At 43.1% G+C, this 16,260-nt stretch overlaps 1 protein-coding gene across 2 annotated transcripts in view; it reads left to right on the top strand.

Moving 5' to 3' along the window:
• STON2 (stonin 2) overlaps positions 1 to 15,730 on the top strand; it is a 171,488-nt gene extending 155,758 nt beyond the window's left edge. For both annotated transcript variants that reach the window (XM_026455570.1, XM_026455573.1), the window contains 3 exons: positions 2,223 to 4,061; positions 10,602 to 10,804; positions 12,988 to 15,730. In XM_026455570.1, coding sequence (XP_026311355.1) covers positions 2,223 to 4,061; positions 10,602 to 10,804; positions 12,988 to 13,071 — 2,126 coding nt within the window. In that variant the 3' untranslated portion in view covers positions 13,072 to 15,730. The remainder of the gene's footprint in view (positions 1 to 2,222; positions 4,062 to 10,601; positions 10,805 to 12,987) is intronic.
• The last annotated feature ends 530 nt before the right edge of the window (positions 15,731 to 16,260 follow it).

Here is a 16,260-nt window from a genome sequence, read left to right on the forward strand (position 1 = left end):
ATCTCGGCTCACTGCAACCTCTGCCTCCCAGGTTCAAGCGCTTCTTCTGCCTCAGCCTCCCGAACAGCTGGGATTACAGGCTTATGCCACCACGCCCAGCTAATTTTTGCATTTTTAGTAGAGACAGGGTTTCCGTGTTGGCCAGGCTGGTCTCGAACACCTGACCTCAAGTGAGCTGTCTGCCTCAGCCTCCCAAAGTGCTGGGATTACAGGCGTGAGTCACCGTGCCCGGCCTAGCCTAACATTTTCAAACCGACATTTTCAGTTGAGAGAATTGCTGTTTGAATAAATTACTTGGAAAGATGGATGACAAGTCAGCATCCCATCCTTGTAATTGCATGTGCAATTATGTGCAGCATTGCTGATGGTGTGGTTGGATGTGATATGCATGAAGGTGTAGTGAGGTGGTTAGAAAACTCGATCATTTGAGTATCCGTTTCCCTTTGTTTCCAAACGACTGGCCATCGAAACAGTGGGTGTGATGGTAGCAGAGATCTCTCATACACATTCCTGCAGACGTAGAGAATGGAAGAGCTACTCTAAAGCGAAGTTTATTTTCTCACTTATTTTATCAAAAAACCTTATTGAGTACCTACTATATGCACACATTTGTTGTCTGTGCTGTTCCTTCATCAGAATTCATTCCTCCTTGCTAAAAGCCTCATTTCCCCTCCCTTCCCACAGCCCCAGCAGATACCCACGGTCCTTAGGTTACTGAAAAAATTTAGATCTTTCCCTCATCAAACCCAAGTCCTATTATCTCCTTCCTGGAAGGCCCTGCTAAAGTGGAGTTTTATTTGTAATAACCTTTTTATCATAAAAAATAAACTTCAAGATGGAAAAAATATTTTAGAGAAAAAAGGATTATATCATGAGCATTTCCTCATGATATACTGCATACTTGTAAACATTTTAGTGGGTGGGTATTATTTTTATTGTAGGCTTCAATTTCTTAACACTTACCCAATTGTTGAATATTTAAAATATTTTCCCCTATTATAAATAATGCCAAAATGGACATCTCTGTTCTTCAAACTTGGTTCATAATTTAGATTTATTTTCTCGGGGTAGAATTACTAAGTCATTGTTTATGAACATGTGTTAAGGTCCTTAATATAAATTGCCCAATCTCTTTTCAGAGCATCTGTTGCAACTTACAGTTTCATTAAGTGTCCACTTAGTGCTCCTATTATGGCACTCTTACCCTCATTGAGCACTAAAATCTGTCAGAATCTTCACTGATTTTTTTTTTTTTCATTTTTCATTTTTGAGATGGAGTCTTGCTCTGTTGCCCAGGTTGGAGTGCAGTGGCGCAATCTCGGCTCACTGCAATCTCCACCTCCCAGGTTCAAGTGATTCTCCTGCCTCAGCCTCCCAAGTAGCTGGGATAACAGGTGCCCGCCACTACGCCCAGCTAATTTTTTTGTATTTTTAGTAGAGACGGTTTCACCATGTTGGCCAGGCTGGTCTCAAACTCCTGACCTTGTGATACACCTGCCTCGGCCTCCCAAAGTGCTGGGATTACAGGCATGAGCCACCGCGCCCGGCCATTTTTCTTATTACTAGTGAGATTGGATATTTTTCACATACTTATTAGACATTTTTTAGTTTCTCTTTGATGAGTTGTCTGTTTATGTTCTTTACTCAGACTTCTATTGGGGTTTTTGTGTTTTTCTTATTCACATGTATGAACTTACTGAATTAAGAAGGTTGACCGTTTGTCTTTAATATTTATTCATTGTATTTAGGCTAAAATCCCTCCAAGAATATTATATGTAATCATATTATCACTTATAAGAAGATAACTTGTTTTTTTTTCAGTGAGATGAGCTTATATCATTTTATATAGGAGATGGTTTTCAATGTTTAAAAATTAAGAATACATTTCTTAAAGCTAAGTACAGAAAACATCGATTCCAGAAGCTGTTATAAAATAAGGAAGAGTCTATAAATTGCAAGAGACCTTGGTACTACCAGTCAATACTTCTGTATTGATATAGCCATTGTGTTCTTATTGCACTTAATGCGATAGCTCCTCTGGGGTGCTTGTTACAAATATGTGAGATCTACGCCCAGACTAAGCACCTGAAACAGGTAATGAGCTGCTTTGGAATGTACTGGATTCCAGTTGAAATTCTAGTAATCCCTCATTCCCATACTTCAGTTTTCCTTACCTCTAGAGCCCCCGAACAGTAGCTCATACATTCTCCTTTTCCTTTTAGACAATTCCTCCTCGCTTCAGGAAGATGAAGAAGTAGAAATGGAGGCCATCAGCTGGCAGGCCGGCAGTCCAGCCATGAATGGGCACCCTGCCCCTCCAGTGACCTCTGCTCGTTTTCCCAGCTGGGTCACCTTTGATGACAATGAAGTCAGCTGCCCTTTAGCACCAATCACCTCTCCTCTGAAGCCAAATACTCCACCAAGTGCATCTATGATCCCAGAGGTACCTTATAATTCCATGGGATCATTTAAGAAGAGGGACCGTCCCAAGAGCACTTTGATGAACTTCTCCAAAGTTCAGAAGCTGGACATTTCCTCTTTAAACCACACGCCTTCTGTAGCTGAGGCTCCACCTTGGAGGGCAACCAACCCTTTCCTGAATGAGACTCTGCAGGATGTACAGCCCTCCCCTATCAACCCTTTCAGTGCTTTCTTTGAGGAACAGGAGAGGCGCTCCCAAAACAGTTCCATTTCTAGTACTGCGGGCAAAAGCCAAAGAGATTCCCTCATTGTCATCTACCAGGATGCCATCAGTTTTGACGATTCAAGCAAAACCCAGTCACACTCTGATGCTGTTGAAAAACTCAAACAACTCCAAATTGATGACCCTGATCACTTTGGCAGTGCAACTCTACCTGATGATGACCCGATAGCCTGGATTGAACTAGATGCTCACCCGCCTGGATCAGCACGGTCCCAGCCCCGTGACGGGTGGCCAATGATGTTGAGGATCCCTGAGAAGAAAAACATCATGTCCTCCAGGCACTGGGGACCGATTTACGTCAAACTGACAGATGCTGGTTACCTGCAGCTGTACTATGAGCAAGGCCTAGAAAAACCATTCCGTGAGTTCAAGCTGGAGATCTGTCACGAGATTTCAGAACCCCGGCTTCAAAACTATGATGAGAATGGCAGAATCCACAGCTTGCGGATAGACCGTGTCACCTATAAGGAGAAGAAGAAATACCAGCCCAAACCTGCTGTGGCTCACACAGCAGAGAGGGAACAGGTGATTAAGCTGGGCACCACCAATTACGATGACTTCCTGAGTTTCATCCACGCAGTTCAGGACCGTCTCATGGATCTGCCAGTGTTGTCAATGGATTTGAGCACAGTTGGCCTGAACTACCTTGAAGAGGAGATTACAGTGGATGTCAGAGATGAATTCTCTGGCACCGTGAGCAAAGGAGACAACCAGATTCTCCAGCACCATGTCTTGACGCGGATACACATCCTGAGTTTCCTGTCTGGGCTTGCAGAGTGCCGCCTGGGCCTCAATGACATCCTCGTCAAAGGGAATGAAATAGTTTTGAGGCAGGACATCATGCCCACCACCACCACAAAGTGGATCAAGCTCCATGAGTGCCGTTTCCACGGGTGTGTGGATGAGGATGTATTCCACAACTCGCGGGTCATTCTGTTTAACCCTTTGGATGCATGCCGGTTTGAGCTAATGCGGTTCAGGACAGTGTTTGCTGAGAAGACCTTGCCTTTCACACTCAGGACAGCCGCAAGCGTCAATGGGGCAGAGGTGGAGGTGCAGAGCTGGCTGAGGATGTCAACTGGCTTCTCCTCCAATCGTGACCCCCTCACTCAGGTTCCCTGTGAGAATGTGATGATCCGTTACCCTGTGCCCAGCGAGTGGGTGAAAAACTTCCGCAGGGAAAGTGTCCTGGGGGAAAAGTCTTTGAAAGCCAAAGTGAACCGGGGGGCAAGTTTTGGCTCCACTAGTGTTTCTGGCTCTGAGCCTGTCATGAGAGTAACTCTGGGAACTGCCAAGTATGAGCATGCCTTCAACTCCATTGTGTGGAGGATAAACCGACTGCCCGACAAAAACTCAGGTGGGTGGCGGTTCCTCTTCTGTGAAAACAAACATACCCTTGTGAAAAAGCTGAGATCAAAGTTCCACGTCCTGTATGAAGTGCTTGTTTGTACTGTGTGATGGGAGTGGTGATGGAGGGGGAGTGGGACCAGAAAAGGAAAAATAATTGAGCAAGGTAAGTAATGCATATAGTGTCCCAGTTCACTCTGTCTTTTCACCCCCTCATTATCCCACATCTTCCATAAAACTAGGGATTATTCTTCTCAGCTGAGCTGCTAAGCAGCTTTTCAGGGCAGCTTCTGAATTTATATTCTTTGGGGACTCATTAACGTATTAGCTGTGGTGCTGGAAGTGATTCATTTCTAGATGGCTTCTGAAGAGACATCTTTCTCACACTGCCCTCGATGTAGGTAAAAGGGCCAGTTTATGGCCAGTCATGGACAATACACTGAGAGGTTAATTTTATGACTCCAGCTACCCTGTGCAAGGCCTGTCAGTCATCATATCTCAAGTTCAGAGTTTGGCTGTGGGACTGGGGGATGGGAAAGAAAAGTGGCCTTCAATCAGACTGAAGATCCAGCTAGGACATGAATTTCTAAAAGGGCCAGAATTCTAGCAGACAAAATGTAAAGAAAAGAATGTTTTATCTAGACAAACAAACAAAAAAAAATGCTTACCAGCCCTAGCTGGGCTGCTCACGGCTATCAGGGATGCTTTTGTGCTTGAGTGAGTGCAGAAGGCAATTCCCCCGTGGGTCCAGTGAGATTTAGTGAAATGACAAAATGAGGGAACAGTCAAACCAGCACTAATACATATATTTCTTAGAGTATGTCTGGGTGACCCCAGTGGTAGGCAGCAAGCCCATGATCTTGTAAGCCTTTAAACCCCTTCTTGTTTAGAATACATATTGCCCATCTGTTAACAAAAGTGGATATGCTAGCTGAGCAAAAAGAATAAGGTTTGGAAAAACTCTTGATTCAAATGGCTTTCTCTTGTGTGGCTCTCCTTTCTTCCATTCTCACTACAAATCCTAGCAGTGTGTTCAGAGTCTTCCTCTCCCGCTCTGAGTGTGAAGTGGCTGTATTATTATATCCTAAGTGTAAAGCAATGTGATGGCAGACGGCAGTAGGATCTGGCCAGCTCCCCAGGCAGTCCAGGGAATGGACACACACCGGGCGTTCTGTATCAGACACTGGGTGTAGCTGTGCAAACTGAAGAGACAATTGGACCTCTGTGTTTGAGGCTGGATTTCTAAACTGACAGAATTTTTAAAACCAAGTGTTCCTCTCTGTGCCTGCTTATTCATTTCCCCTGAAATCAGTACTGTCTTCTGCTGGCGGTAGCACTGTAACTTCTACCTTATCCACGGGGCCCCTCTGACTTGACAGAGGAAGAGAGAAAACCCTGAACTCTCCTCTGACACGGAAGCCCTTGGAAAGAGACAACCATGGAATTACCGGATTTTCAAGCTGGCAGGGACCTTGGGGATAACTTAGGTTATTTATAGATGAGAAAATTAAGGTTGGGAAGGTGATGTGACGCATCTAGAGAGTCATGCAGTCACATCCAGGGTCCTTTTCTCAATCTATCACGGGTGTCTCCTGATAGATGGAGTCAAATAGACACAAATATTGAAATAATTTCTACCAGAAGAACAGATATTTGCAGTTTTTCCAGTGAGTACAGACGTATCTATTTGTTTCAAAGTGATTTCTCCCAAACATTTAAAAGTACTGCATGAAGGTTTATTATGATTATTATTATAAGTAACAAAGACTTATTGGCTACCTTAAGCAACAAAACAAATTATTGGATGGGATAGCTCAGAGACCTGAGGAAAAGACTGATCCAGAAGACTTTAGAAAGACAGCAGTAGAGTAGCTCTGGTCATAGAGACTAATGGATATCTCCTCAGCATGTAGCCTTAGGACAAATCATCACAGACTTTTTTTTTTTTTTTTAATGAAGTCTTGCCGTGTCACCCAGGCTGGAGTGCAGTGGCGCGATCTCGGCTCACTGCAACTTCCACCTCCTGGGTTCAAGCGATTCTTCTGCATCAGCCTCCTGAGTAGCTAAATTCTTGTATTTTTAGTAGAGGCAGGGTTTCACCATGTTAGCCAGGCTGGTCTTGAACTCCTGACCTCAGGTGATCTGCCTGCCTCCTACTCCCAAAGTGCTGGGATTACAGGTCTAAGGCACCACCCCTGGCCCTATTTTTTCGTTCTTTTGCAACTTGGCTCAAGAGACTAGGGGAGAGGAGTGTGTTTTGACTGACGTGACCACCAAGACAACATGTAGCCCTGGGGAAGATTATTTCCCAAAAGGAGAGAAAGAAAAAGACTGCTACCAGAAAAGAGGGAGGGTGGATACAGGACAGGGAAAAAGCAAAACCAGGCCTTCAGCAAACACTCTCCTAATGATTCCCAGTGGAGAGTGTTCTGTTGGCTCAAGGGCAAGTAAATGCAGCTTATATGCTGTTTTACATATCTGTTTCCAGATTGCTGGAACCTCGTTTGTGGAAGATTTTTGAAATTATAGCACAGCATAAGGATATCTGTTGATGCTTCTTACTTAAATCCTCACAGCCTTGCCCCATTACTGCTTTTGCTGTCATGGTTATATAACAATATTTTCAATAGTGAAACCCCAAAAAGAGGCTTCTTACACTTCTCTGGTCAATGGTATGTTTTCCATACCCGTTCGGGAAATGGACAGCACCCTTTTCTGGAAACTTGCGGTGTATAGGATCTGAATTCCAGGCAGAATGGAAGTTCTCACCCACTGCTGGTATTCACTGTGCCCAGCTCCTGCCCTACCTTGCAGTGTTCCATCCGGGAACCCAGAGAATTGATGGTTATCTTTTAGTAATAGCCCTTTCCTGGGCTCTTCTGTCTAGGTGTTCAGACAGCCCTGGGAAGATGCTTTGTACAGGTTATTTTTTGTAATCCTTAACCTTCTTTAAAGAAGCTAGGGCTCAGCTGAAGTCAAAGGCCCGGCTGGCTGGAAGCCTACCTCTCCTCACACGTTCCTGCCTACAGTAGCCCTATAGGCTCCAGTGGGCAGGGCAGTCAAAGCCCAGGCAACAGAGGCCAGCAGGTCATCACCCTTGTGTTGCTGGCATCCTTAGCCTATAGCCACAGCAGGCTTGTCCCATTCCCAGCCACCAAGAGACCAAGCAGCCACCTTTGAATTCCAATGTGACTCCCGCCGGTGGGGCCCAGCCCAGCCACATACGTGGGCAGCTCTCCTCTCTGAGCTCTCCAAGGATCCCTCCCACCCTCGTCCCAAGAGTTTTTCTTTCTTTGTTTTTCTGTTTCAGATGGAGTCTCTCTCTGTCGTCCAGCCTGGAGTGCAGTAGCACGATCTTGGCTCACTGCAAGCTCTGCCTCCTGGGTTCACTCCATTCTCCTGCCTCAGCCTCCCTTGTAGCTGGGACTACAAGGCGCCCGCTACCACGCGTGGCTAATTTTTTTGTGTTTTTGGTAGAGACGGGGTTTTACCATCTTAGCCAGGATGGTCTCGACCTCCTGACCTCGTGATCTGCCCGCCTCAGCCTCCCAAAGCGCTGGGAGTTTTTCTTCATCTTAGAAGGCACCAAAATAAGTCCTGCTGCTTCCACAGATCATCCGCCAGGAAACGAAACATTCTGTCCTGCATACGTGGCTTTCTTTGCAGGAACCCCCCCTTTTCATTAGACCTGGTAGAGGGAAAACAGTCCCAATATGATCATCCTTGTATGGGAAATTTTAAAAATCGGATTTTTTTGTTGAATTTTCTCAACCTCATCAAGGAAAATGACAGAATGTGTGGACTTATTGAATGCATTACTATGAATTAAACCACAATAGCTTTCAAAATTGAACTTCCTTAACTGTCCACCACCCTTACCCATCTGAGAGTTGATGCTAGGATTCTAGGAAAGAATGCTGCTTTCAGAATTTGCTGTGAATACACTTTGGTGGAGTAAAAGGAGGGAATCAGTTGGGTAGAAAGGAAAGATTACTCCATATTCCAACAATGTGCGAAATAAGTGTAATTAGTTTAAAAGAGTTGTCCAAGTTGCTATTAAATAAAGAGATGCTTCTGTATACTTTGTTGTGATCTAATTTCACAGCAATATATTGAGAAGAATTTAGGACATAGTTTGAAGGCAGAGTCATCTCTGAATCTTATTTCCAGCTCTACCACTTAATGGCTGTGCGACCTCGGGCAATTTACTTAACCCTCTCAGAGAAACCTAATTTTTCTCATCTATAAAATAGGGTTATTAATATCTAGTTCATTCAGAATGAAATGAGATAATGCTTTTAAGGGCTTAGCGCAGTATCTGCTCTGTAATAAATGTCCCATAAATGATAGCTGTATCATTACATCTGTGGCACACAATTTAAAAACATTGAATGGATTCATTTTCAAGTAATTTAATTTTTACTCTTATATGTATCTTACATAAATTCTTTTCCTAAAATTAGTGCACATTTTTCAATTTTCCAAAGCTTTACTCTTTAGAAATAACCACTGAAATATGTTATGTCTGTGAAACAGAGCAAAACAAATACTTCACTATCTAATGTTTTCCTTGGAGAGCGGGTGTGTATGTCCTCACTCTCTGAGATTGAAAAGTCCTGGCCAGACCAATAAAGAACATTGGAATTGTTTGTTTGTGGAAACTGGGATAACTAAGGGGCTGTTTCAGTTACATAGTTAAGGCAAGGTCATTTCATGTTGTTTATCTATAGCTAGTTGCTATATGGGGGTTCTTATAGCTCAATCCCCCTCTACCCCTGTCACCCTGCAAACTTGGTCTTGTGTTTTGGGGACCATGAGGTTATGACTCAGACAAAGTGGTTAAGAACACCCTGGGGTCAGACTGCTAGGTTCAGTTTTTTTTTTTTTTTTTTTTTTGAGACAGAGTTTCGCTCTGTCCCCCAGGCTGGAGTGCAGTGGTGCAATCTCGGCTCACTGCAAGCTCCACCTCCCGGGTTCATGCCATTCTTCTGCCTCAGCCTCCTGAGTAGCTGGGACTACAGATACCTGCCACCACGCCCGCCTAATTTTTTGTATTTTTAGTAGAGACGGGGTTTCACCTTGTTAGCCAGGATGGTCTCGATCTCCTGACCTCGTGATCCACCCACCTCGGCCTCCTGCTAGGTTGTTTTTAGCTTTGCCACTTTCTAGCTGTGACTGTGGGTAGCTCATTTTACCTCCCTAAGCCTTACCTTCCTCAACTATAAAACGAAGGTAACATTTTGACCTCAAAGGATCATAATGAAGACTCAAAGAGAGAATCTGTGTAAAAGATTTAACATCAAGGCCAGGCGCAGTGGTTCATGCCTGTAATCCCAGCACTTTGGGAGGCCCAGGCAGGAGGATCACAAGGTCAGGAGATCAAGACCATCATGGCTAACGTGGTGAGACCCCGTCTCTACTAAAAATACAAAAAATTAGCTGGGCGTGGTGGCGAGTGCCTGTAGTCCCAGCTACTCGGGAGGCTGAAGCAGGAGAATGGCGTGAACCTAGGAGGTGGAGGTTGCAGGTGAGCCGAGATCGCACCACCGCACTCCAGCCTGGGTGACAGAGTGAGACTCCATCTCCAAAAAAAAAAAAAAAAAGATTTAACATCGAACGAGTCATAGGGTGCTTCAGTGCTTCCTATATGGCAGATGAATGACAGTGGTGTTTTCAGTGGTTATGGTCATAGAACTAAGCTCTAACTCTTTTTCCTCAAAAATCTCAATAACAGTTCTCGAGTGAAAATCAAACCCGATTTGCCATCACGAGTATAGTGGAATTACCCATAGATGTATAGAATGAAAGAGCAGCAAGGGGCTGTGCCTGGCATTGTCCAGTCCACCGTGTTTTACTGTTTCCTCGTACCCTAATCTCCCCACTTTACAGAGGAGGAATTGAGGCCTGGAGACTATAAAGGACTTGAGGGCAGGAGCTCTGCTGCTTGGTAGGGGAGCTGGAAGTCCAACCCAGGTGTTCTGCTGGTTGGTGTTTTGCCCAGTGTTCCATATGCCTCGCTAATATCTGTGTGCCAGCTATTTATAAAGTCTTTGTCATTTACATATATCACGCACAAAAGCATGCCAAAAGCATTTTGAAACTATGAAATGCTATTAAGAAAATCAGTTCATTCGTCAAAGGAAAGCAATGATTTGCTCCAGGAAGCTGTCACTGATATTTTATTAGGTGCCAAGTGCTGATCCCTTCTATTCCATTCTTTACATCCTTACCCCTTATTTCTTAGTGTTTGGGCTGTGTTCACATCTCACTCTCACCCGAGCAGGCAGGATGGCCCCTGTTTCTCAGGCCTTGGGTTTTATTGCTGGGATACCAGGCTGCTAGAATCCGATGGAGTTACATCAAGGGGCTGAGGCACACAGAGCGTGAATTCTGCTGAGCCGGGCGGATCCTATTGCTCAACACTGGACCGTCTGAAAGCCCGCCAGGTGCCGAGCCCACAGGCCTCCTTTGTTACTGAAGTGGCTCCTTTGGCTGCTCCTTCCACTTTCTCCTCAAATAATCTGATTTCTCGATTGTCTTTTTTTCATAGCTTCCGGTCACCCACACTGTTTCTTTTGCCACCTTGAACTCGGCTCTGACCGGGAAGTGCCTTCCAGATTTGCCAATCACGTGAATGTCGAGTTCAGCATGCCCACAACTTCTGCCTCCAAAGCCAGCGTGAGATCTATCTCCGTGGAAGATAAGACTGATGTCAGGAAGTGGGTCAATTATTCTGCACACTACAGCTACCAGGTAGCCTTGGGAAGCATCTGGCTAATGCTTCCAAGTCCATTTGTTCACCCCACTACCCTTCCTCTCTTATTCCTTTAGCCATGCTTACTGTGTTCTCGCCTGGTAACCTCTTACTGCCTTAGAGGAAGTTCCCCCTACATAGCTGTGGATGCGTCTGCTCTGATTTAAATGCATCATCTGGCTAGTGGATGAGAGAAAGGTTGAAAAAAAATAAAGAGGCTCTTCAAAGAGAATATAATGTCTTTCTGTCATTATGAGCAATGACAACAAAAAGAATAATGGGGGCCGGGCACAGTGGCTCAAACCTGTAATCCCAGCACTTTGGGAGGTGGAGGTGGGCCAATTACTTGAGTTCAGGAGTTCAAAACCAGCCTGGCCAACATGTAAAAGTAAAAAGTACAAAAATTAGCCGGGCATGGTGGCATGTGCGTGTAGTCCAGCTACTCAGGAGGCTGAGGCAGGAGGATCACTTGAGTCTGAGAGGTTGAGGCTGCAGTGAGCCGTGATTGCACCACTGTACTCCAACCTGAGTGACAGAGCCAGACTGTGTCTCAAAAAAAGAAAAAGGACAATGGGGTAAAGTTGTTATTATTCATTTGCGATATAATTGATGTCACAGAGTAGTAAGCTTGGAAGTAGAGGAGAGAAAGCGCTATCCCAAAGCATATGTTTCAGTTAGAGTTGATGAAGTGGACCTGAACGAAGTTAGGACATGTATGACTGGGGTACTGGGCTGTAACAGGACAAAACTCAAAAGCCAAGCAAACGTTTATAATAGTAACAGGATCAGGGCTGTGGAAGGAATCATGAAACTTTAGTTTTCTGACATAAACAGAAAGCGATACATTCCTGGGGAGTTAGAAATTCAATAGGAGATTAAATGCCAACGATTGGAAAGGGAGTTTGTTAAAGAAGGATTTTGCAAAGTGGTTTTCTATTTATAATAATATCCTTGGATTTATATGGTGATTTATTGTTCCTCTAAATGTTTCCTTAGTTGTGTGGGCTAAAATATTTAACTACCAAAAGGAACAAACACTCCATCTTGTGGCGAGGAAAAAAATAGCACTTCCCTCAAACCTGACTGTTGGGTGTTGAATCATTACCCTGTATGTAGGTCAAGCATCATAAATATCCAAAGTGGTGCTGAGAGGAGCAACTTGGACCCTGAACTCGAAGAATTCCTTGCCTGAGCTGTCAAAGATTTCAGTTGAGATGTATTACTTTCAAAGATTAATCTATTTATTGATAATTACAGCGACAGTATGTTGCAGAAGATACGGTAGAACTGTAAACACTCCAGTATTTATCAGTTTGGAGGTTTTCTGAAGAGAGAAAGTATTGGAGGTGGCCAGGTGCTGTGGCTCATATCTGTAATCCCAGACCTTTGGGAGGCCAAGGCTGGTGGATCATTTGAGGTCGGGAATTCAAGACCAGCCTGGCCAACATGGTGAAACCCTGTCTCCACTAAAAATTCAAAAATTAGCCAGGCATGGTGGTGCGTGCCTGTAATCTTAGCTACTCTAGAGGCTGAGGCAGGAGAATTACTTGAGCCTGGGAAGTGGAGGTTATGGTGAGCTGTGAGCCACGATTGCGCCGCTGCACTCTAGTCTGGGTAACAGAATGAGACCGTCTCAAAAAAAAAAAAACAAAAAACAAAAAACAAAACAAACAAAAAAACAAGTATTGAGGGGGTGCAAACAGTCAGTTACAAAGGAGTTAATTCATTTGATAAATCTTTGTCGATTGCCCGCTGTATTCCTACATTATTGCATAAAACATTGAACAAGATCCTGCCCCTGTCTTGTGGAGCCCATGGTATAGTGGAGCCAGACAGGTGTGCAAGGTACAGTGGAGATATTCACAGGGAGAAGTACCTGATTCTACTTAGTAAGTCAAAAATGGCTTCACTGAAGGGGTGACCTTTGACCAAATGTATAAGGCAAAGAATAAGAATTTTCCTGGTGGACCATGAGGAACAGGGAATTACAGACCAATCAAAGAACATGTACAAAGAGAGAGACACGATATATTCAGGGCCAGTAGCTCCAATGTGGCTAAAGCCCAAAACATTAGCAAAATTACAAGAAATCTCAAAGCACCTATGGAGTTTTGGTTTATTTATTTATTTGCATACTTTTCTCTTCTTTTTGATCTTTATCTCCAACTTCTATTCTTGGCAGGTGGAAACTGAGCAAAAAAAGAGCTTGAAGCCGGACTTTGAAGGAGATGAAATGGAAAATCCCAAGGAGTGTGGAGTGCAGTGACAAAGCCTTGCGGGAAGGAATCCTAATCCCAGGGTCATGATAGGGTGTCTTCCTGAGTAGCTGAAGTTTCAGTCAATACCTGCTGTGGCCACTCCATGTTGGGAACAGTGTACCAGATCTTCCTGTTTGCAGTTACTTGTATTTTACCAGGAAACCATGAGAATGGTGGCTTCTGGAGAGGCTCTTTGATTCTGGTCATGCCTAAAGCATGTGGTTCACCTGACTGTTGGAGCTTACTGTATAATTAAGCCTCCTTGTCTTGTCTCTGCTTATCTCACAGCACTGATATGTGGTTTGTTGTGACTGTTACAGTCAGGAAAAGAACCTCCCACATCAGTGTTAGCACGATTCCCTTCTGATGTTCATCTGTCACTCACATAAGTTTCTGGAAAAGGCGGTCTTGAGAAGTTCATTAAGAATCCATCTCTTTCACTCCGTCTAGAAAAGGCTCAGAAAAGGTGCAAAACAAATTTCCTCTTTGGGTCTTACTAGACCTTTTTGAGGTGTCTCCATTCTTTAAATGTTAAGTTTCCAAGACATTTCCCTTCTGGCTCTAGATTGTTTAGATTGGAACACTTTTTTCCATCTCTCTAAGGTTTCAGTCACAGGATTTGCTATCCTGAGTCACAATAGACAATGGAAAAAGGCACAATAGGAGACTTTTTAATTCTGTGAATGGACCCACATTCTGCAAAATGGCTGTTGAGGGGAAGGCAAAAATTCAGCTTAGTTTTCTTCATTCTGGAGAAAAGAGACATTAAATGTAAGACGATGTTCAGTTCAAGAGGTAGATTTAATCTCAGTGAATTCCCAAATTCACACTGAAAAATACATCCACTTCTGATTCCTGAAACAAATATCTATAATACCTCAGGCATCTGTAAGGGGCGTTTGGGAGGCTTTTTATACCTCATGACCAATAAACAGTTGCATGTCCCTTTAACCCAAACGTTATAGGAAATTTAAGCTGCAAAGATAATTTTTAAAGCTGTTTTAAAATTAAGCTTGAATGAGCTTTCCCCCAAAATTCAGAGTTTGATGATCACAGTATTGTAATGGATTGAAAAGGCATCACTAGGATAGACACAAGGAAAAGCCATATTTTTCTAATGTTGGGAACATTATATCCTGATTCCAAGAGTCAGAACACTCACTCCATCTTCCTTTTCTTCATCTGTTTCTGGGACACTTAATCTTTTCCTTCATCCATTCCTACTCACCTCTTCTTATTTGTATCTTGGTGTTTTCTCCCATGAAGAATAGAGTGGGGGGACAGAAAGCACACTTTGTCGGATTTGTAGATGATGCAGAAATGAACAATATCTCCAGTTTTTGGCTGATGGATTCAAGATTAATGTATTCAATGAACAATCATTGGATTCTTAATATGTATTGACACTGGGATATAGAAAGTTACAGTTTTTTGAAATATCTGAACTAAGACTGAAAGTAAAAGAATGATTGAATAGGCATTAATGAGAAACCCTAAATTCTGGGTTTTTAAAACGCAACCCTCTAAGTACAGAGTGGAGTGTGTGTTTATGGATGTGTGTGGTGTTGATGGGAATAGTGTTAGGAAGACCTGGTTTCACAGTACTTTATAGAGAAATATTTCCTTACAGAAATGGAGGTTCAATGTTGACTCAGAAATATATCATGGCTATTCACAAAGCTAATGTGTTCAGCTGGTGTTAATAAAAGCCTTGCATGCTTTCATTAACCCTCCATCTAGTCCATATCTGAATGGAGGGTTGACTTCAATTATGGGTATCATATTTTAAGAGAGACATTAATAAGTTGATTGTGTCCACAGGCAGGTGACCAGGGTTGTAAAGGGTCTGATGATACAAGAACAAAGGAATAGCTTCCCTGAAGGAACAGAAAGTATAGCTGGAAAGGGAGTGCAGACAAGGAGGGAATGATATAATAGCTGCCTCGAAATTTCTGTTGAGCTATAAAAAGGAAGAGGAATTAGACTTATTCTGTGTAGCTTTAAAGGGCAAAAATAAGAACGAAGAGGAACTTCACAGATGACAAATGTTTGCTTCAATATAAGGAAGAATTTTCTAATAAGAGTTGTTCTAAAGAGGAATAGACTCAAGTTAGCAAAATTTCCTGTTCCTGTGAATGCCCAATGGTTAAAATAACCACCTATCCCACGTGCTGTGAAAGGGAATCTTACATTGGATTTGCTCTATATGTCTACCAAGATTCCTTCTAAATATAGGTTTAGTCTCAATAAGACTCTCTAACTTCATTTGTCTTTTTCTTCATACGTGGTTTTTCATGATCTTTGAAATACAGTGGAGTTCCTTTGAGGTTTTTAATCAAGGGATTTCAAAGCATATCTCTTCCCCTGTTGTACTAAAGGCTTTTGAGATTGATTCCTCAGAACATCTAAATGGACTGGAGAGTTGGCAAGGGAAATGAAGCTCATCCCAGCACCTTCCTTAGTCACTAAGGCTTAGCACTCCGTCAAGATCTCTGCCTCATCTGCTAGCATCACATGTGGATTGCTTGTTGGAGCTTATTTTCCCCCGCCATGGTGAATTCTCATTTCCGGTGTACATGCACCTGGACCTTTTTTTTTTTTTTTTTTTTTTTTTTTTTACCAAGAGTTGGGAAAAATCCCTTCTATGCTATCTATATTCTGCAAGCAAATTATTATTATTATTATTATTATTATTATTATTATTATTAAGACAGAGTTTTGCTCTTGTTGCCCAGGCTGGAGTGCAATGGTGCGATCTTGGCTCATTGCAACCTCTGCCTCCTGAGTTCAGGCAATTCTTCTGCCTCAGCCTCCTGAGAGTAGCTGGGATTACAGGCGCCCATCACCATGCACCACTAATTTTTGTATTTTTAGTAGAGACAGGGTTTCACCATGTTGGCCAGGCTGCTCTCAAATGCCTGACCTCAGGTGATAAGCCTGCCTCAGTCTCCCAAAGCTCTGGGATTATAGGTGTGAGCCACCATACCGGACCCATAAATTGTTATTAATTTTTAAAAACCTAACATCATAATTTCATCAAATTTGTTTTCCCTCTACTGTTTTTAGGAAACTGATTATGGGTAGCATTTAGGGGCTTGGGGATTATAATACTATATATTTTTAGATGTAAGGAGTGTTTTACTAGTTTTAAATAACTTCTATAGAAAACACAAGTGGGCAAATTTAATTATGTAATA

Source organism: Piliocolobus tephrosceles, chromosome 6 (genome assembly GCF_002776525.5).
Source record: "Piliocolobus tephrosceles isolate RC106 chromosome 6, ASM277652v3, whole genome shotgun sequence".
NCBI classification, from domain to species: Eukaryota; Metazoa; Chordata; class Mammalia; order Primates; family Cercopithecidae; genus Piliocolobus; species Piliocolobus tephrosceles.